The sequence below is a fragment of the Amblyomma mixtum genome, chromosome 2, assembly GCF_055824585.1.
Source record: "Amblyomma mixtum isolate Tamu chromosome 2, ASM5582458v1, whole genome shotgun sequence".
NCBI classification, from domain to species: domain Eukaryota; kingdom Metazoa; phylum Arthropoda; class Arachnida; order Ixodida; family Ixodidae; genus Amblyomma; species Amblyomma mixtum.
In genome coordinates this window covers 203,161,873-203,182,169 of record NC_143013.1, presented here as the reverse complement: position 1 = coordinate 203,182,169, position 20,297 = coordinate 203,161,873, and the positions used below count along the sequence as shown (strand labels likewise).

Below are 20,297 nucleotides of genomic sequence, written 5' to 3'. Positions count from 1 at the left end.
CCCTGGCGGGTGAATTTCTTTCAAAGCCAGAGTTTCCGCGACCCATGTTCTTCCCGAGAAACCTAGCTCTTGCGCCCCTGGCGCTACGCTCCTCTGAACTTACCCGAGTTACTTGGGTAAGCTCGGGTAGTAACTCGGGTTGCTAGGTAATAGCAAAAGGCCGTAGGCAGCGGGCGATATCTTTAACTGGTGTGATTTTTGCATCCATAATTGCACCTTATAAAAGGTTTCTCTCGGCTAAACCGCTAGCATATTCACGCTGTAATTTACACATGTGGCTGAATTTGGTAGTCCATATTTTTAGTATTATGTTTGAGTGGACTAGTTAACTGATTAAATCAAAGTTACTAGTAAGCTTCATCGTCTGCAGCTACGAAGAGCCAAAACAAAAGGGATACGTGGTAATAGTTCCGGTGGTGCAATCGCGCTTACCATGGGTAAAAGGCTTGTCTACCATGGGAAGAGAGGTAGAGAGAGAGAAAGAAATTTCAATGAGAGGAAAAGGAGGAGAGGTCGGTCGGTGGTAACATGGCCCTGGCCTGTTAGTCCACAGAAGAGAGGTAGTCTACCAAGAAGAAGAAGCGAGATGAACTAGAACCACTGCTGTGCGTGCCGCTTGTTTTGGGTCTTCGTAGGTGCAGTCGATGCGGTTTTCTAATAATTTTGATCCATTCAGGCAAGCACTCTACCCAAGCATAATATGAAAAAATGTTTACTTCCAAATTCTGTGACACTCGTCAAATTACGGCATGAATATGCAAGCGGTTTTGCCGAGAGAAGCCTTCTACAAGGTGCAATTAAGAATGCAATAATCACTCCAGTTAAAGGCCTGGACGGGCGGTGGTACGTGCGGTGAAAAGACTCTTTGTCGGTGTTGGTGAGCGCCGGAGGGCTTCTACAGTAAAATACACTGTTTACGAAGTGTGTTCATACATCGATAGCAGAATGCGAGCCCAAGTGGTGAAATAATATCCAATAAATGCCCAACAAATTTTTCTGCTCTTTAAAAGGTTGGGGACCTTCTTAAGCACATTCTAGAAAGGAAATAAAATAAGCTTTAGGTTGCCTTCTATGGTGTCTACCATGAGTTTCTAATGATCTTGCGATTTCCCTGCCAAAACTCCGGTTGGAACCGGCTTCGCTGATCTTACATGGTTTGCATGAGTCATCACCTTACAAAATGACGGAGCACTTTGTATTAAATGATCATATATGATTACACTATTTCGACACACTAATCTATATTAATCCACCTTCTAATCCCAATTGGTGCATTTTCCGGGGTGGACCTACTTCCAAAATTTCATGGGTCCTTTGGAATTTTTGATGGCGGCCAAATTCCAAATTTTGGGCGTCTGCCTGCCACTTGCCACGATGGGCAAGTTCAGACGACTTCACAAAACCACGTGACCTCTCTTGACGAATCGGATCGTCAGAGCAGGTTACGATGACGTCGCAAATCACTAGCCCTTTCCCGAACAACGATGAAATTTGGTTGCGGAAGATCCGAAACCCGTACGAAAACCAAGTGCTATTGGATTAATGATAATAAAATCCTTTCCAGTCTGGCCGATTACACGTATAAGGAAATGTGTGGCTGTCAAGGTAAAGCATGGTAGCTTTCCTTTTGAGGTAAGCAGATGTTCCCATTTCAGCTTTTCTAATTTCCTTTAACACTGCGGAAGAACGATAACATTTTTCGGTAGTGAATGTAACTCTATCATAAATTATGTTTGAAAATTTCATTCACTCTTGACAGTGTCTCAGATTTTCACGTTTCAGCGACTCACCCACCCTACTAGAAGTGAGAATAGATTGAGATTCAATATTAAGGTAAAAAGATATCGCTGCTATAATTAAGCTTGCTAGGCTTTTTACTATTTAAAACTTTTATTGAAATATTTGCTCTTAGACTGAATGCCAGAAAAAAGCTTATCAAATTGAAAGTTAAAAGTCTATATTACTCGCAATGTTTCGCGAGTGTTTGTATTTTTTCTTTTTTGCTGAAGAAGGGCTTTAGTTCAACTGTTCCTTTGAGCCTTTCGCACCTAATGCCGGAATCTCTAACGCATTATAAACGTTGGACGGGAAAGTTTTGGGGCTTTACTCTGTATACAACCACCGGGTTGGCTCGACCTATTGGTGCTTTCTTAGCAATCGATTTGGGCCGTTCATTCGGTAAACCAACAAAACTACACTACTAAATCTCACGTGAGTTTCAAAGGACCATGGATGGCGCAACAAAGTGAATATTATTCTTGGTGCTTATCATACAATTTTAAACCTCCAGCACTGGGAGAAGTTGCAAAGACGTGTGCTCAATATGAGTCTTCTGTCCGCGGCAACGGCGAACGTCGAAAAAGAAGTACGGCGGCACCTTAGCTTTCACACACGCCGGAATGCGCCCGGTGCGAGTGCTGTAAAAAGATACCAGACCGACAAACGCCAACTGATATACTTTCGTGCATACGAAAACTCAAGAAAAATCGAAGCATATTGTTTAGTCTAGGTTTTCAACCCAACCCGGCTAGGAAATTCCGTGACACGGGATACGTGTCCGGACTTAACCTTCACTCGCAACATACGACACGCAGACTGGCTCAACACCGAGGAGACCCTCAGTAGCGAACACTGCATCATTAACACTACACTACGCACACGCCCCCTCAAGCGTCCCAGAACACAAGCCCATATCCCAGATTGGACGAAATTCAGGCAAAATTTTAACTCACTTGATAATACACCCATTCCCGCGCAAGGCTACACAGCATGGTCCCAACAGCTGCTGGCACACCTTTCCTCGTATGAAACACACATCCAGCTCTCAGAGGCGGTCACGGACGTGGATAACCACCTTCTACACCTCTGGGAAGCCCGTCGCAGCCTCGTCCGCCGTTGGCGACGCCGGAAACACAATAGAAAGCTTAAAGCTCGACTTGCCGAGCTTACCCAGAAAGCGGCAGAGTACGCGGCCCAACTTGCCGACTCCAACTGGGTAGATAGATGCAACACGGCCGGGCGACAAATGTCCAGCCGAAACACGTGGCGTCTCTTTCGAGCCCTAATCGACCCAACCCAAACACGAACCGAAACACAAAAACATTTGCACCGAGCCCTGCACGCTTTAATGGCAACACGACTCAACTGGCACAGAAACTTCGGGACCAGTATCTGTGTACAGCCCAAGACCCCCGTGGATCTGCGTACTCTTATGCAGGCAGAGAGAACACGGAGCTGGATCAACCTTTCCAGCTCCATTATCTGCGGGCGGCTCTCGCCAAAATGAAACGGGGCACTGCGCCAGGACGGGATAAGGTCACCGTCAAGCTTTTGACGAACCTACCCAACTTGGCATACCAGTCCCTCCTGGTATACGTCAATGCGATTTGGAGCGGGGACACCCCCCTGCCAATCGAGTGGAAAACGGCTTTGGTCACTTTTATTCCTAAAGCTGGCAAACCAATTGACACAGATAACCTCCGCCCCATCTCTCTCACCTCATGTGTGGGCAAACTAATGGAGACGATGGTGCGGGATCGGTTATCTACATATCTTGAAAACAAAGAAGTCTTTGCGAGCACCATGTTCGGATTCCGCCCACACAGATCAGCACAGGATGTCCTCCTGCAACTCAATCGGGAAGTCCTTGACCCCCTCGAATGCCCCCATAATGACCGGGTAGTACTCGCCTTGGATCTTAAAGGAGTATTTGACAATGTAACACATGAGATCATACTAATCTAAGTCACACCGACTGTGGCCTCAACACATTCCAATACATAAGCCAATTTTTAATGGATCGTCAATCCTACATTCGAATTCAAGATAGAGACCATGCTCCTTACCTACTCGGCAGGCGGGGAACCCCTCAAGGCGCGGTACTTTCCCCGCTGCTCTTCAGTCTGGCCATGATGCACCTGCCGGCCCAGCTGAGTGGTGTCGCCGGCGTGCAGCACGCCCTGTACGCCGATGTCATCACTCTGTGGGCCACGCAGGGCAGCACAGGAGACATTGTAACCAGCCTGCAAACAGCGGCGACGATAGTAGACCGCTACGCCCGCCGCTGCGGTCTTCAATGTTCCCCTAAAAAATCGGAATTTGTGCACCTCCGCCCCTCAAAGAAGTGCACAACTAAAATATATATCTCTCTCTTGAGAGTGCTCCCATACGCGAAAGTGATGAGATACGGGTACTCGGACTCTACATCCACAAACACAGGCGGCCAGACACTACATTGGCCAAACTCCGTAAGGTGGGGGACCAGGTGGGCCGCATGGTCCGCCGGGTTTCCAACAAACGCGGAGGGTTACGAAGTAAGGATGCCTTGCGGCTGGCAAACGCCTTCGTAACTAGTCGAATTCTCTATTCGACTCCTTATCTCCACCTACGGAAACAAGAGGAGGACGCCCTTGAGGTCATCCTTCGCAAAATTGTTAAACGTGCCCTTGACCTCCCCATCACTACTTCAAACTGCCGGCTTATGGCTCTTGGGGTGGTGAATACTTTCCGGGAGCTCCGGGAGGCTCACCTTACAAACCAGTACACGCGCTTGTCGCTAGCGGAGTCGTGTCGCCGCCTTCTTGCTCGACTCCATATCCAACACACCCCTCCAATGGTAGACAAGTTTCGCATCCCGGAACTGTGGAGACGTGCCCTCCACGTGCGACCTCTTCCAGCAAACATGTCACATGAAGACCATAATGGTCGGCGCCTGGCACGAGCGGAAGCGCTAGCCCGATATTATGGCAACAAAACAGGTGTATACTACGTGGACGCCTCTGGCCCTCACCACGGGGGATGGTACACGGCCGCGGTAGTTCACAACAGCAACACAGTTAACGGCCTAACTTTCAGAGCCCGTAGTGCAACACAAGCAGAAGAGGTCGCGATTGCTCTCGCGGCCTGACATTCCAATTCAAAATACATAATCAACGACTCGCGAGGGGCCTGTCGGAACGTCGAACAAGGCTGCACTCCCTTCCTAGCTTATCGAATATACCAAAATTGCATACGGGATAGGGACCCCGCACACCGTTACCTCATATGGGCCCCTGCTCATCAAGGGTTGGCAGGAAACGAGGCAGCAGACGCAGCCGCCCGCGCGCTCTCTCACCGGGCTGTTTTCTCCTCCCCGTCCGATCAGGAACCCGATTTTAATCCGGTCTATACATTCAAAGATATTACAACATATTATCAAAATTTTCATCGCCTTTACCCTAGCCCATGTAAAGGCCTGAAGAAGGCGGATGAGCGGCTCTTTCTCCGCCTTCTCACCAATACATTGCTGTGCCCGGCAGCGCTAAAACATTTTGACCCCTCCTTTAGCGGCAGCTGCCCACACTGTAGTGCAGTGTCTTCTGACACTTATCACATGGTGTGGGCCTGCCCCTCCAACCCCGCTATACCCCCCATCCCCAACCCAACCCGGGAGGACTGGGAGGCAACCCTGCTCGGCTGCCACGACTTACAGGCCCAACAAGCCTTAGTCGGGCGCGCCCGGGCGGCGGCAACCGCCACTGGGGTCCCATACTAGAGACCTCCACCTAGTGTTTGTAAGGATCGGTCCCTTACGGGCTGATCCAAACATACCTCCTGCTCATTCGTAATAAATGTTTTCACCACCACCACCACCAATCCAATCACGAAGCATTTATAGCTCAAGATGAAGAAACGACTCGTAACGTGGAATCATGGTGCGGGACGCAGCGACAGCCTCGAAGCTAGATAAAAGGCAAACTTAATTTTTGAGGAAAGGAAATGGCGCAGTATCTGTCTCGCATATCTCGGCGGACACCTGAACCCCACCGTAAGGGAAGGGGGGAAGGTGGGAGTGAAAGAAGAGAGAAAGAGGTGCCGTAGTGGAGGTGTCCGGTATAAGATCAAAGGCAGGGTTGCCGTTGGGAACATTTTAAAAGGAGTCAAAACTTGAGCTGAAAGAAGCGAAAAGTAACCATGTCATTCAACCTTAGCGCCAAATTTGTAGCCAAATAGAATAGAAGCGATATTAGGAATATGATTGTTGTCAAACAAATAGTAACTGTTAGCATTTTAAATCAACGCAAGAAACTCAATAAAGAGCACCCAGTTTTTGCCCTTTTCCTTGGTCTTTAAGGCACAGGTGTGTTGCAAACAGATGAATTATTAAACTATGAGCGGGTAGATATTGTGATCTATTGCTCTCGCAAGCTTGCGAGAGTAATTTTGTCATGTTTCAGCCAGCAACCTAGTAGGACATTGAAGCTGTTTTAGCCTTGAAGCTCTAGATCGAACTTGATTGGGGTAATCAGGGTAAGGCAGTGGAGCTTCAATTTGTGGTGCTCCTTTTTATTGCGGAGGCAATACTACGCTCACTAACGGCCTTTCGCGTAGCGGCGGCCGGTAGCCACGTTTGACCTTTACAATAACCTCTGACGTAGCAACCTTCGCGGTGGACACCTGAACCGCGCCGTACAAGAAGGGAGGCAGTGGGAGTGAAATAAGAAAGACGAAGAGGAGCCGTAGTGAAGTAAATGAAAGTTCGATTTAAGGAAAGGAAATTACGTAGTAACTCTCTCACATCTCTCGGTGGACACCCGTCAACCGTTGAGAGGAAGGGAGTAAGTGGGAGTGAAAGAAGGAACACAAAGAGGGCCCGTAGTGAAGAAAATGAATTAGAGGAAAGGAAATTATGCAGGAGGTTGCGCCCCTGCGCGATGGATGGATGGATGGATGGAAACAAATTTATTACACCAAAAAAAAAATCTTCCAGGGTGGTCCTCTACTGGTCCAGGAGTCCACGGGCTTGCGCTTCACGTAAAGAGCAACGAAAAACCTACACTATACCACATCACATGGGCCTGCGCGACGTAAAGCGCGACGAAAAACCTACACTATACCACATCACATGGGCCTGCCAAAACATAGACGTGGTCCCCAAAATACAAAACCCGAGTGCGGAGCAGTGGGAGACTCTGCTGTCCAGCGACCGCTGCGAAGACCAACAAGGTCTGGTACAGCGAGCTCAACGGGCGGCAGTGGCCAGTGGAGCCCTGGACTGAGGGCAACCGGCCACTGATTAGAGGCGGACGACTTCGACAGAGAAGGCTCCTGGGGGTAAAACGAAGACGTCTCTGAAGATGCCGCCAAACCGCAGGAAAAGCCATTAGTGTAAATAAAGTTTTCCCTTCCTTCCTTCACGTAATGCCCGATTCACCAGCCATTTCTGGCCGGCGGGCTGAGCGGTCCGTAAAGCAGCCTCCCAGGAAGAATGAGTGGGATTGGGGATGGGGGGGTACTGCCTTTGGGGAAGGACATTCTCAAAGGTAGTGGAAAAGTGTGGATCTGGGCACGCCACAGGTGGTACAATCAGGAGGAAAGGTGGGGTGAAAGCATGAGAGACGGTGGGGGGAAATAAAACAGCCTGTCTGTAATTGTCGCCATGTGGCGCTGGATGAGGGCGACAAGGTACTGTGGGGTGGTGCAACACCACCTAGAAGAAGTCTTCTAGGTGGTGTTGGGTGGTGGCAGTGTCATGCGGCTGAGCTTGTAGAATGTTGTTATTTTATGATATGTATACAGGCCCGATGTAGCCTCTTTCGCAGCGTTGGGTGCCTGATCATCCGGGGTCCGGGAGGAGAGTTCTCGGGCCAGCGCATGAACGCGCTCATTACCGGGGATCGAGGCATGCCCAGGGACCCACAACAGAGTAACCGTTCGGTCGAGAGAGGTGATTCTGGCAAGAATACGATGTGTTGCCGGCGTCGCCACGCACTTTAGGTAGTGGCGGTACGCGGCCTGGGAATCTGTGCAAATTTCGGTTACGTTTTTTTCAATGGTGGAGTGGGCCAGAGCAAGTGCGATGGCGGCTCCTTCCGCTTCTGCAGGCGAATTAGTCCGGGTAGTGGTGGCGGCCCCCGCTGTGCCCTGCGCGATGGAGAGGCCACAGTTGGCACGATTCCAGCGCAAGGACGGACACCGCGAGCATGAGCCATTGAAGGCTTTCGACTTAAAATAAATTACAGGAAAGAAATCGCGTACAGGGGCTAGTGTCGTTTACCGTGACGTCATACCAGAAGCGAGAGATGGGCTACCAACTCGGCTCGTCGGGTAACGGCGGCCGCTGGCCACAGCGCGCCGCGCTATTACACTAGAGGCGCTGCACATGCAGTATAAAACACCTGCTTTCGCAACCTACCAGGCTGAGGAGTATCTGTTCTCGCTTCGGCGAGTGCGGCTTCGGCCGCTTCTTTTTGAGCAGCGGCCGCTCCGGCGGACGCAGTTGTTGCTGCGACGCGCGTCTTTTCTTTCCTTTTCCTCTTTTCTCTTTCCTCTGATCTTTTAACTCTCCTCTATCTGCACGTGGCAGCGGTGGTGGCTTGGCTCAAGCCAGTAGCAGGCCCGTGCAACTTCCTCTTCATCCTTCTCTCAGTCACAACAACAACAACCTACCAGGCTTAACCAAAGCTGAGCCCCCGCCAATTTTTTTGTTCATTTTGCCGGTGACTTTTATTCGCTGGCGACTTGGCTTGGCTTCGCTGAATTCGTTGGACACACGCCGTCGGGCTTCGCGACGACACCGCCAGGGTGAACACAAAAGCCGTCCTCCTTGGCATATTCTAAGCACTATACCTTGGTTTCTGAGCAATCGAAATGAGAATTGGGAGCAGATTAGAAATTTGATGACTTTATTTTACTAAAAGACAAGCGCCCCAACAGTCACAGGGCGCCGGCGTAGTGAGCGCATCAAAATAGGTGCCGAAACTCGAGAGCTTCGTCGCTGGCGGCTTACGGAGTAGCATGGGCTAGTTGGCAGGTCAGCCTAGGGTGCTCCGACCTGTGGTGGCCTTTTAGGGATTATCGCTTCTCGGCCTATTATTGGCTAAGATCAATTTTGTAGTATCTGTTCTTATCAGCTTAATATCTGATACGGTCCTATTCGGACCCTATGATATTAAAAGTATTTTTGTAATTTGGCGGAGTGCTCGAGGCTCGCCTCACCTCCGCCACGGGTTGGCCCGGTATAGCACTGCCGCCGGGATTAGCCCACTCACCCTATAAGGGTGAGGCTTCCTCAAATCCAAAAGCAGAGCGTTTACAATAACTGTTGGACAAAAACACGACGTTTCGGGACTGTCGCGGTGCCTTCTTCGTAGTGGTACCAAGGTAGATATACCATGGTACCGAAGGCTCGATAGATGAAGGCTCCATAGACGCCCATTGGTCCAAAAAATGGCGGCTCATGGGGGTACCTCAGCGCCCCTATTTTGGGGGCAAACTACGTATGAGTGACGTTGAATGACGTCACGCATACGTATGTTTTTGGCGCGAATTATAAAATGGTCGTTTTATTAAAACCCGCATTTTCAAGCCGGTATCACTTGAAGGTTGCCTTTCAGTGCGCACCAACCTTTGCCAGTCAAATGTGCTCGAGTTCCTGCTAGATATGGCCTTGTTAATGGGGAATTGAGAACCCAAAGAAAGTGACTGGCAAAGAAGGCAGCATAGAAAGGCAGCAACACTTTCAGACGCTGGCTAAGCATGCATGATTCGTAGTGAAAACCTTGGTGGAAATACTGGTGCTAGTACTTTTGAGTATATTAAGGTATGACGCACAAAGCACAGGCTGAAGTTCGCAGTTTGCAATACAGTGTACGGCAAGTATGGTTTTCATATTCATGGTTTATTACAGCAACCAAACAAATACAGTGATAAAGCACACCAACAAAAAATGCGCTTCACAGGCAGCTCAAGCAGTAGTTTTTTTTAAGCTGGCTATTCATCTCAATGGTCACAGTGCGGATAGGAAAAAGCCCTGAAGTTCCACGAACGTTGCCAGGTAGGAAATTCAAAAGCATAGAAAACAATGCTACGACAGCTTCCATTGAGGCAAACGTGAAATGGCATAAGTAGATGCATCAACACATAGACCATGCAGCACACAGGGATTATTCTTCACATTTCATTTCTTCAACTGAAAGAATACAGCAGCTGTGTTTACACCTGCATGACAACATTAAAAACAAGTATTAACATCAACAAATCTGCTCAACGGTAGAGCATTACACCATACTTAGGGCCTGCGCATAACCTCGAGACCTCCTTTTCGCTAACCGAAGTAATTTGATGCTATTCTAATCAAACTAAAATATACATGAAGTGCAGTTTAAAGTGAAGTGCAAGGACATTCAATACAGCCGCTCCTTCCTCGAGTAGGCACAGCATCGAGACGCAGTCATCCTGGCCGCAGATACACAAACAGTTCGAAGTGCTTGGAAGAAGCCCTTAGGTCTCGCAGAGAGAGAGAGAGAGAGAAACAACTTTATTGCCATAGATTGGAGGGATTTAGGGCAGGTGGGCTTGGTGTGGCCCCCAGGTGGGGGCGACTTCCTGGGCCCACGAAATGAGTGCCAGTTGGATGCTCTTGTCTGGCCTTTTGAGGAGTTGGTTCCATCCTTCTTCGGAGGGAGCTGGCAGTAAGGTTCGAAGGGGCGGATTTCAGCTGGCACGGCCTCTTCTCCAGGCTGAGGTTGCGGCAGAACTGCACCCACGTTTTGCACCCGGGCATGATGCAGCGTCCACGCTATACAACTGCACCCAAATGAATATCATATACTCCAAACGTCAATACGACAAGATTCCTTTCACCTAAATGCAGTACGTTATAACTATGCAGAAAATGATCGCGCCAAGCCTCCGCGCCTCAGAGTGCGGTTACGCTCGCCTGATATCACGCGGCTAGCTGCTTTTCTATGCTCAAAGAGTGACGAGAGCGATGCAGCAAAATGAGTTTAAAACTATATTGACGGTCATGTATACGTAGAACGGCAATAACTACTGCTGGGCGAATTCAGTTAAGGCACAGTCAATGCGGCGCACATACAAATGGTTGAGTTTCGATACTGTCAGTTGCGAGGGGATCCTCAAATTGGCTTCACGGTGTTGCAAAACCCATTAATGTCATGCTCAGAGCTGTTAGACAGCGCAGTTGGTTTTAAATTGACCATGCGGCAAGTAGAGGGCACGTGGTTGCTCATGACAGCCGGGTATGAATTTCACGTTCGTGACAGTCGGCTGCACGAAACTAGCTATGAATAAGACAAATGATTTGTGTCTTTTGCACATCATATGACTGCAAGTGCGTGCCCTGCAATTTACTAAAATATCCCGATAACACGAAGCCAAGTGCGCATGAAACGGTTACAGCTACGATAGGCGCGGAAAACCCGACAAAAGCATATCTAGAGCAGACGACAACGGCAAGACCTCACGTGCGAAAGTCCAGGGGCAAGCGGTGTAGACTTGGTAAGACACCCACGGTACAACGCACGCTGTCACAATGCGCCACGGAGCGAGGTTTCTTCACATGCCGCAACCTCATCTTGAAATGCAGAGCTAAGCGCTTGAAACGATGAGCGCGAAGCCTCGAGAAAAGGTTTTGCGCTGGCCGTACACCGAAGGAAATGCTGCAGTGGTGCAGCGGGGTGCAGATCTGTTCGAGACCGGCGAGCTTAATTTGCACGCTCTCCAAAGCGCGCCATAGCAGGCAGCTGGAGATAAGAAATCACTTCGTATGTACTCGGATACACTTTGGCCGGGTACCGAAACGAGGCCTGCAATGTCGCGCTGCAAATGCACCGCACACTCATCAAAAGAGGGCGCAACAAGAGCGTTACAAAAAATTACAAAATTCGCCGCAATGTTTTGCTGAAATATTTTACCTATTTTATAAAACGTGGCATTAAAATATTTATTTCTTTCTGTTATTTTATAGCATTTTTATTTGTGCTTTTGAATTTCATTATATAAGTGTTTCGGCCGCCCAAAGTGGCCTTGCTGCAGTCGCGCCAAACCGTTTTCGGGCCCAGTCTTCGCCACCATTCTACATACACCATGGTGGTACTACGGGCGCCGCCGCGAGGCGCACCTAGCCTTTTGAGGCAGAAAGCTTCGCACCCACGCCACAGCCGCGCCTCGTGTGAGCCGTCGGAGCCAAGATTTGCCACAGCTGCGCATGCGCGAGACCGAGTGACGTCACACGCGGCACAAATAAAAATAAATAAAAGACAAACAGTGCGCCAGGTAACACTCATATCTCGGTGGACACCCGAACCGCGCCGTAAGGAAAGGGAAATAAAAAAATTACCGACGATTACGTTACTTCCTAATGCGAAATTTGAGCGCAGCAAATAAGCTGTTTCACCTTTTCGGTAGATTGAGGCAAAGGAATCGAGCAACACATGTATGCGCTATCACAGAATTTTTTTTTATTTTTCACACGTAGAGAGAGAGAGAGAAAACTTTATTTACAGAGGAATTCGGGGCACGCCCCAGGGTCCCCGCACGACCCCACTGCACTCAAGTGTTTATGTTCCGAAGGTCCATAACACTGGCAGCACGGCCGGTGGCGATGGTCTGCACGGCCGGGTCCTCCGAGCGCAGCAGGGTCTCCCAGTCCTCCCAGGTCTTGAGGTTCTCTAGGTCCCGCGAGGGAGGGTCCGCCGGGCAGAGGGAAAGGATGTGGAGGGAAGAAGCGAAGGGTTCTGGGCATAGAGTGCATGCCGGAGTGGGGAAGGAGGGATGATAATGGGCTAGGGTAAGGGGTGAAGGGAGTGTGTGTGTCTGTAGTCTGCGCCAGAGTGTTGCGTGTTTGTTATCTAGGGAGGGGTGGGGCGGGGGTAGAGCTGGCGTAAGGCTCTGTGCGCCTGGGTCAGCTCACTGAATGAGTGCATGCGCTCCTTCGTGAATCCCCGATCAGAGGCCACCTGAGCCCGGTTTAAAGAACCTCGGGCTAAAAGGTTGGCGGCCTCGTTTCCGGGATTCCCGGAGTGCGCGGGCACCCATATCAGCTCCACTTGGCGGGGCGGGGGGGCATCGGGCGAGTCCAGTATGGGAAAAGCAGGGACATGGACTCGGCCTCGAGCAAAATTTAGAATCGCACTTTTAGAATCGCTTAAAATGTACCGGGCTTCCGTGCGGGTTATAGCAAGGGCAATGGCGGCTTCCTCTGCAGCCTCTGGGGACGTGTCTGGAGGGAGAGGTAGTGTGAGGAGGGCGGATAAAGAGGAGTCCACCACAGCTGCTGTCGCTTCATCACCCGTGCAGGCAGCGTCCACCCACACGGCGTCCGGCTGGGGGCCGTACGCTCGATGAAGTGCCTTCGCACGGGCTCTGCGGCGCTGCTCATTGTGGGACGGGTGCATATTCCTCGGGAGCGGCCTGATGAAGAGCTCTCCTTGAAGGGATCGTGGGATGGCGAGGAGGGTTGGGTCGTTGGCCGGTATTTTGATTCCGAGGGTGTCCAGGATATACCGACCTGTGGAGGTTTGTGTGAGCCTGATGTATTGGGCCTGTCGGTGGGCCTCCACCAGTTCCCCGATCGTATTGTGGAGGCCCAGGCCTAGTAATCTGTCTGTGGGTGTGTTGAGGGGAAGGTGAAGTGCTACCTTGAATGCCTTGCGAATCAAAGCATCCAAAGCGTTTATGTCATGTTTGGATAGGTGCAAGTATGGGGTAGTGTACAGCACACGGCTGAGGACAAAGGCATGAATGAGGCGACATAGGTCGCGCTCCTTCATGCCTCTATGACGTCCCGAAACCCTGCGGATGAGGTGCGATATCGCGCCTACAACCTGCTTGAGTTTCTTGAGGGTGGTGGTGTTTTTGCCATCGTTCTGGATGTGCAGGCCCAATACACGGAGGGTTCCAACCTCAGGTACCGGGTCACCATTCAGTTCAATGGCAATGGGGGATCGGGGGCAGCGGTGGTTCTTAGGCCGGATGAGGAAGAGTTCGGACTTCTCTGGGGAGCAAGACAGTCCGATGGTCTGTGCGTAAATTTGGGTGAGGGTGGCTGCTTCCTGTAAGGTGTTCTCTATGTCTCCGTCACTGCCGTGAGTGGTCCACAGGGTGATATCGTCGGCATAAAGAGTGTGCTTCAGGTGGGGAATAGTGGCCAATTTTCGGGCGAGGGGGATGAGGGTAATGTTAAAGAGAAAGGGAGAAAGGACGGACCCTTGAGGGGTGCCGATACTCTGAAGAGTGTAGGAGGGGGAAGACAGAGGGCCGAAGTGTATCTCAGCTGTGCGGTCAGTGAGGAATGCTTGAATGTAGGCATACGTGCGCACACCCACATTCAAGGGGGATAGAGCAGTCATGATCGCCTGATGTTCAATGCGATCAAAAGCTTTGGAGAGATCCAAAGCTAAGACTGCCTTGGTGCGACCCGGAAGAAGCGGGTCGAAAATGTCGTGTGAGAGTTGCAGCATAGCGTCCTGTGCGGATAGATGGGGGCGAAACCCTACCATGCTATGCGGGTAAAGATTGTTGTCCGCCATGTGACTTGTGAGTCTCGCTAACACATGCTCTAGGAGCTTCCCAAGGCATGAGGTTAGCGAAATAGGGCGAAGGTTTTGAAGTGTAAGTGGTTTGTTGGGTTTAGGTATGAATATTACCTTCGCGTGGCGCCAGGACTGCGGGAGGTTACCCTCCCTCCAGCACTGGTTGAAGTATTTCGTAATGTGGGTGATCGATTGGTCATCCAGATTACGGAGCATGGAGTTTGTGATTTGGTCTGCACCAGGTGCGGAGTTGGCGCGGAGAGTCAGGAGGGCCGCTCTGACTTCCGTCTCCGTGATGTCGGTGTCGAGTGTTGGATTTGCTAGTCCTGTGTAGTGCGGTAGAGGTATGGGGCCGCCTGGAGATGTGTACATGGTTCGAAGTGTGTCTAGAAGGGTGTCGGGATCGTCAATGTGTTCATGTGTGAGGCGTGTCACGTGGTGCTGTGTTGCTGATTTGGTGCGCGTGGGGTCAATGAGGTGTCGGAGGAGTTGCCATGCGCGTTTGCTGGACAGGTTTCCGGCGATGCCGTCACATATCTGTCCCCAGTTGGATCGGCAGAGCTCCTCAGAGTGCTGTTGGATTTGTGTCTGCAGCGCGGCCAGCCGCTTCTTAAGCGTTCTGTTGTGTTTGTTGCCTTTCCAGCGTTCTAGGATGCTGTGATAAGCCTCCCAGAGGTGGGCTAGGCGTGTGTCAAGGGTAGGTGTTTCGGTTGTAGTTTCAATGTCTCGCGTGTTGTGGTGAACGTCATGCTTGAGTGACTGCACCCATTCGTCGATGTCTGCGATGGGAGTGTCTGGGAGGGCGGTGCGTACAGCGCGAAAGGCATCCCAGTTAATGAGTTTGTGTGTTGTATTTGCGTGACGGGGTGCTTTGTACGGGACAGTGATTTGTATAATGTAATGATCACTGCCCAGTGTGTGTTGTGTTCTGTTCCAGGTAACGCCGCGGATACAGCGGCTCAGCGTCAGGTCCGGACTGGTGTCCATGCTGACACTGTTGCCGATCCTCGTAGGCGTCTGAAACGTGTTGTGCACAGTGAGTTGGAGGTTCTGCAGGAGCAGCCAGAGCCTGCGACCTCGATGTGTCGTGGTTGTGTATCCCCAGTCAGTATGCTGACTGTTGAAGTCCCCGCCGATGAGTAGGGGATGTTTCCCTGCTAGATGATGTAGGTCTCGCAGAAGTGATTCTAGCGAGGCCATCGGCTGGGACGGGGGGTGGTATATGTTTGCTATAAATATGGAAGGAAGTGAATGTGTGTGATGTATAAGTTCAGTGATCACGCAGGGCGTCTCAGACGTGATGTGATGAGTTTTGTAGGTGAGGCTGCGGTGGACAAGTGTGGACGCCCTGGGTGTGTTAGTGGTATCTGAATGTGTAGATGTGTAGGAGGGGAGGGTTGCCCGGTGTGCAGTCTCCTGTAGAAGTAGTATGTGGGGCGTGGGTGTGATGGTGGGAAGGAGAAGTTGCAGAGGCGCGCGCTTTGCCCGGAAGCCGCGGCAGTTCCAAGTTAAAATGGGTAGATAATTAGTGTTCCCCCCCGCCATATTGGATGGTAGGGGGATTGAGGATGGAAGTAAGACGGGTGTCAATTGGTATGTGTGGCTCAGGATAGGTGGTTTGTGCTTGCGGAGGAAAGATGGGGGGAGTGGAGGGGGTTTGAAGTTGGGTGAAGCGATGGTTAAGATTATGTTCCAAAAGTTCCATCATCTTGGTAAGCATAGCGTCCATGCGCTGCTCAAGTTTTTCGGTGAGGGTGGCGGCAAGGTGATTGAATCTGGCCTCGAGGCGTGCGTCTAGCTCTTTTAGTTTGTGGTCAAATTTGGCTTCGAGTGCTGCTAATTTAGCGTCTATTTCTGAGGGTACGGGAGGGGGTGTGGCGTCTGTGGTGCGTTGTTTCTTTGCGGGAGGGGTGCTCGATGTGTCTGTGGATGATGGGGTCGAGTTAATGACAGCGGGTGCGGGTTTAGTGGGCATGGAGGGGGCGGGGGTGCTTAGGAGGGAGGAAAGGCGGCTTACCTCTTCACGCAAGGCCTTGAGCTCCTGGTCTCTCGGATCTGCCTGGGAGGACTGGGGTGGTGGGGGATGACGGGTAGCCTTGCCAGAAACGCGGTCTGCCCAGGTGAGATGCGTGGCGTTCTTGCTGCCATTCTGCCGGCTTGTAGAAGGCGACCGGGAAGTCGTCGAGCTGCGTTTGCTGGCTGTGCCTGGTTGATCGCAGCGGGAAAGCCGCGATGTATCCGGAGGATAGAGAGCGTTCTTCGGAGACGCTAGTTTGCGGCCCCGTCCCTTGCAGTTCCCGGTGCCGGTCATATGAGGGCCGCCGCAGAGAATGCAGCTGGGGGTGCATGAGGGCACATCTTCCTTTGGGTGGGACTGCCCGCAGCGGGGGCACTTATGAGACCTTGGATGGACGCACACATCCGCCCGGTGACCTGGGACGCGGCAGTTCGTGCAGGCGTCTATATGCCCTCGGTACGGTGTGCATCTGTGGAGGGCTCCTCCATAAAGAACTGCGCGTGGGACAGCTCCAGCCCGGAAAGTTGTTAAGATGGAACGCGTGGAGCCCACTCGGCGGGCGTCCACGATGAGGGCGTCTGGGTTGCCGGTGAGCAGGTCTTGCAGGAGCTCTGACGGGGTCTCATTCCAATAAGCATTGGAGATGACTCCCCGTACTGCTCCGTCCGGCGGGGCTATGTACGGTGCTACGGCGAATTCCTTGCCTTGGTGTGTGATGGTGTTCACCCGAACCAGAGCGAGCGCGTCATCCTTTAGGGGCGTGCTTACGGTGCAGGTGTTGTTGACCGGGTGTACCCTGATTCGGGTACGCGCTGGCTCCTTAAGCTGGGACGCCGCTTGGAGGATGGCCTCTCGTAGTTGTCGGGGTGGAAGCAGGTCCAGCTGCAGCCCGCCTCGTGATCTAAAAACGATCTTGTAATCTGCAGCAGGAAGCCGTGGCTGCTGCCGCGAACGCTGCGCAGCTGTGCGCGTTGCTTGCAGGTGCGCTGACTTTTCAAGGCATGGAGACTTGGGGGTACCGGTAGCAGAGGCTGCGCCCTCCTGGCGTCGGGTTGTTGAAAGGACGTCCTTGGAGCGGGCAGGCACACTAAGAATGTGCGTCCAATCCCTTGGGTCGTAGTCGTTGGGGTTTAGAACCTCTCCCTGCACCTGCACCTCCATGATGGCGTTGGTGGCGGAAGCGTCCTTCGGAGTAGGCCTAGCTCCCAGCGGAGAGAGGCCTAGCTCAGGCGGAGAGGTCACAGAGAAGAAAGGGCCGTGGGTGCCCGAAAAATGACGTAGGCGGGCCAAAAATTGATGGCGTGCAGCGCTCACATTCGCAGATCCGTGGGTGGTGAAATTTTGGCTGATGATGCTGGCGATTGGCAAATTCCGCTGTCTTTGTGCGGAGCCGATGTGGGGTGCGTCTGTACTACACGGCCCCCTAGCGGGAATCCTCACACGTATTCCTTTAACAAAGACTGCACTAACAGTTCTTGACAGTCATGAAGGAAGCTTTGTGGTCGGAGAAATAGAGTGATATATGTTCGAATTGGTACACCAATGCTTGATTCTCAAAGACGAGATCTATACAAGTGCCTCGCGAGGTTGTCACAGCCGTGGGACGCGTTACGAGCGAGAGGAACGGGATGTTCTCCCGCATAAGTGTTAGGAAATTGCTGTTTGTCTTTATGTCAACATTAAAGTCCCCCACTACTAACATCGGTGTGGATCGATGGACGGTTAATGCGAGTTGCAGGAAGTGCACGACGTCTTTCGTGAGTGTGGTAGGGGCGAAGTAGGCAGCTACTACCAGCAAGCCGTTGGGCAACTTTGCGGCGCACAGTTCGCCAACTTCATGTGACGTGCCAAACATTTCGACTTGTATTGCAGAGAGACCTGTGCGCAAGTAGATAGCGACTCCCGCCGCTCTGTTGTGGTCTCTGCGAGCACCACAGCAGTATAGGAAATCTATGATTTCGAGAGGCTCTTCGGGATCCATCCAGGTTTCAGCAAAGCAAAGTACAGAGGAATGGCGCAGAATGTGATCGTGGTGTACGTCCTTGGCATATGCGGCAAGGGAGCGTACGTTAAGAATGTGGTTGTGAATGATGAATCAATTGCTGCCAGCGAATGACGCGTCCATTGGCTGTCTGCGTGTGTTACTGATGTGTGGTTAACATGTTAAGCTTCGCCTGTAAGAGTGGAACGCGACAGTGTCTTGCAACGCTGCCAGGGAGTCCACAGAACGCCATCGCCAATTCGGCTGTACGCCTTGCTGGACGGTAAATTTATTTTTTGAGGAAAGGAAATGTTCTCTCGCATATCTGGGTGGACACCTGCACCTCGCCGTAAGGGAAAGGGGGAAGATGGGAGTGAACGAAGACGCCGTATTAGCTAGACGCGCCTTTGTTCATTCCAAACCATTCAGCTGGCATTACGGAGTGGCTAGCGTGCTCGTATCGCACTCCGGAGACCCTGGTTCGATTCCCCAACTCGACCAATTTCGTTTTCGGTTTTATTGATTTATGCGGTCTAACTAGAAAGGTTAATTAGGCTATTTCATATTTATATTATTTATTTCTATCCATCGTGTTCTGTCATTAACCTGTCAATTGTTGGAACTGTCTAGGATGTTCGACACAACGTATATGAAACGAGCAACGTCTTACTGAGTGGGGAAGTGCGTGGTGGTGGAGGAAACGCGGCTTCGTACTTATCTGTTTTTTTTTTTTCAGCAGCGTCTCCTTCCGCGGACGCTGTTGTCGCTGCGGCGCGCGTCTTTCTTTTCTTTTCTTCTAACCTCTTCATTCTCCTGTATATTAATTAGGCTAATTGATTAATTAAGCAATTAACTAAACTCAGTCCAACTTAGCTGCAGCATCACTATACGATCCCTTTGATTGGTTGCATGGTTACTAGCCAAAGTACAATTGGCCCCATTTGAAATTCGCGCACTGTGACGTCACGAGCATTTCGACCAATTCAAAAGCGAGACATTGGGGGCGGAGCTGGTTACGAGGCCGACGCCGACGCCGACGACGACGCGAAACCCAGGAACGGACGCCAAAGAGCTGCGCTCTAAAAGAAAATTGGTTTTAAGCAAAGGCGCCTGTCTCTCTCATATATCGGTGAATACCCGAACCGCTCCGTAAGGGCCTTAAGGAGAATTAAATCAAATGAAAATTGGTTTTAAGGAAAGGAAATGCCTGTCTCTCATATCTTCCTGTATACCCGAAAGGAATGGACACCACAAAGCAACCTTCTAAGACAGCATGGCCGCGTCTCCTCCTCCGCCTCCGTACAGGCAGTATAAGGACGGCCAAAGGCCTCCACCGTTATTGTGGTGCTTCCAGTGCATAGTGCGCCAACTGCGATAGCCTTGACTTCAAACCAGGCACAACTGAAGCTTTTCGCTTGCATATCCAGGCTTAACCGTAGAGCTAAGCCACTGCCTAATTTTTTAAGCCCTCGTGCGGAGGACGTCCGTGTCAGCGGCCGCAAAGATTCTTCCGTGTCTGTTCAATGTGCAAAGAGCCGAGTAGAAGGCTCCTGCGCGGGTAGACTCTGTTTCCAGTACAGTAGCGACGTCGAAGTCAATTCGGTGGTCGCATGTCTCGCAGTGTTCGGCTAGATTGCTGCGTTGACAGTTCAGTTGTCGGACGTCCGCTTTGTGCTGTCTCATTCTTTCCGCGAAATTCTTCGTCTCCCCTACGTACGAGACCGGACAGACCGAGCAGGGGATTCTGTATACAGCGCCTTGAGCCCTTTCTTTAGGGTGACGGTCTTTCGGGCGGGGGAGATGGCGCCTGATGGTGGTAATCGGATTATTGCGAAAGCAATGCTACTTGCACTTTCACGCCTTTGCCGTGCCGTAGTGGACGCCGTAGTGGAGGGCTCCGGAAATTTCGACCACCTGGGGTTCTTCAACGTGCACTGACATCGCACAGTACACGGTCATCTAGAATTTCTCATACAAAGAAATT

General features: G+C 51.3%; 1 protein-coding gene and 1 non-coding gene across 2 annotated transcripts; one reads left to right on the top strand and one right to left on the bottom strand.

Annotated features, from left to right (window-relative positions):
* The first annotated feature begins 8,834 nt into the window (after positions 1-8,834).
* Positions 8,835-9,030, top strand: LOC149362269 (U2 spliceosomal RNA). Its single transcript, XR_016289301.1, has one exon. It is a non-coding gene; the product is annotated as a U2 spliceosomal RNA (small nuclear RNA).
* Positions 9,031-16,142: 7,112 nt separating this feature from the next.
* LOC149362268 (uncharacterized) lies at positions 16,143-16,626 on the bottom strand. The gene is made up of 2 exons (XM_089572964.1): positions 16,333-16,626; positions 16,143-16,238 (listed from the first exon to the last, which is right to left on the bottom strand). The coding sequence occupies exons 1-2, from the start codon at positions 16,624-16,626 to the stop codon at positions 16,164-16,166; spliced, it is 369 nt and encodes a 122-aa protein (XP_089429090.1). The 3' UTR covers positions 16,143-16,163.
* Between the last annotated feature and the right edge of the window lie 3,671 nt (positions 16,627-20,297).

Coding starts and splice junctions, on each gene's coding strand:
- LOC149362268 (XM_089572964.1), bottom strand. CDS start 16,626: ATGACCGGCACCGGGAACTGCAAGGGACGGGGCCGCAAACTAGCGTCT. Junction 16,239..16,332: donor TCAAGGCCTTGCGTGAAGAG/GTAAGCCGCCTT, acceptor CATCATCCACAG/ACACATCGAGCACCCCTCCC.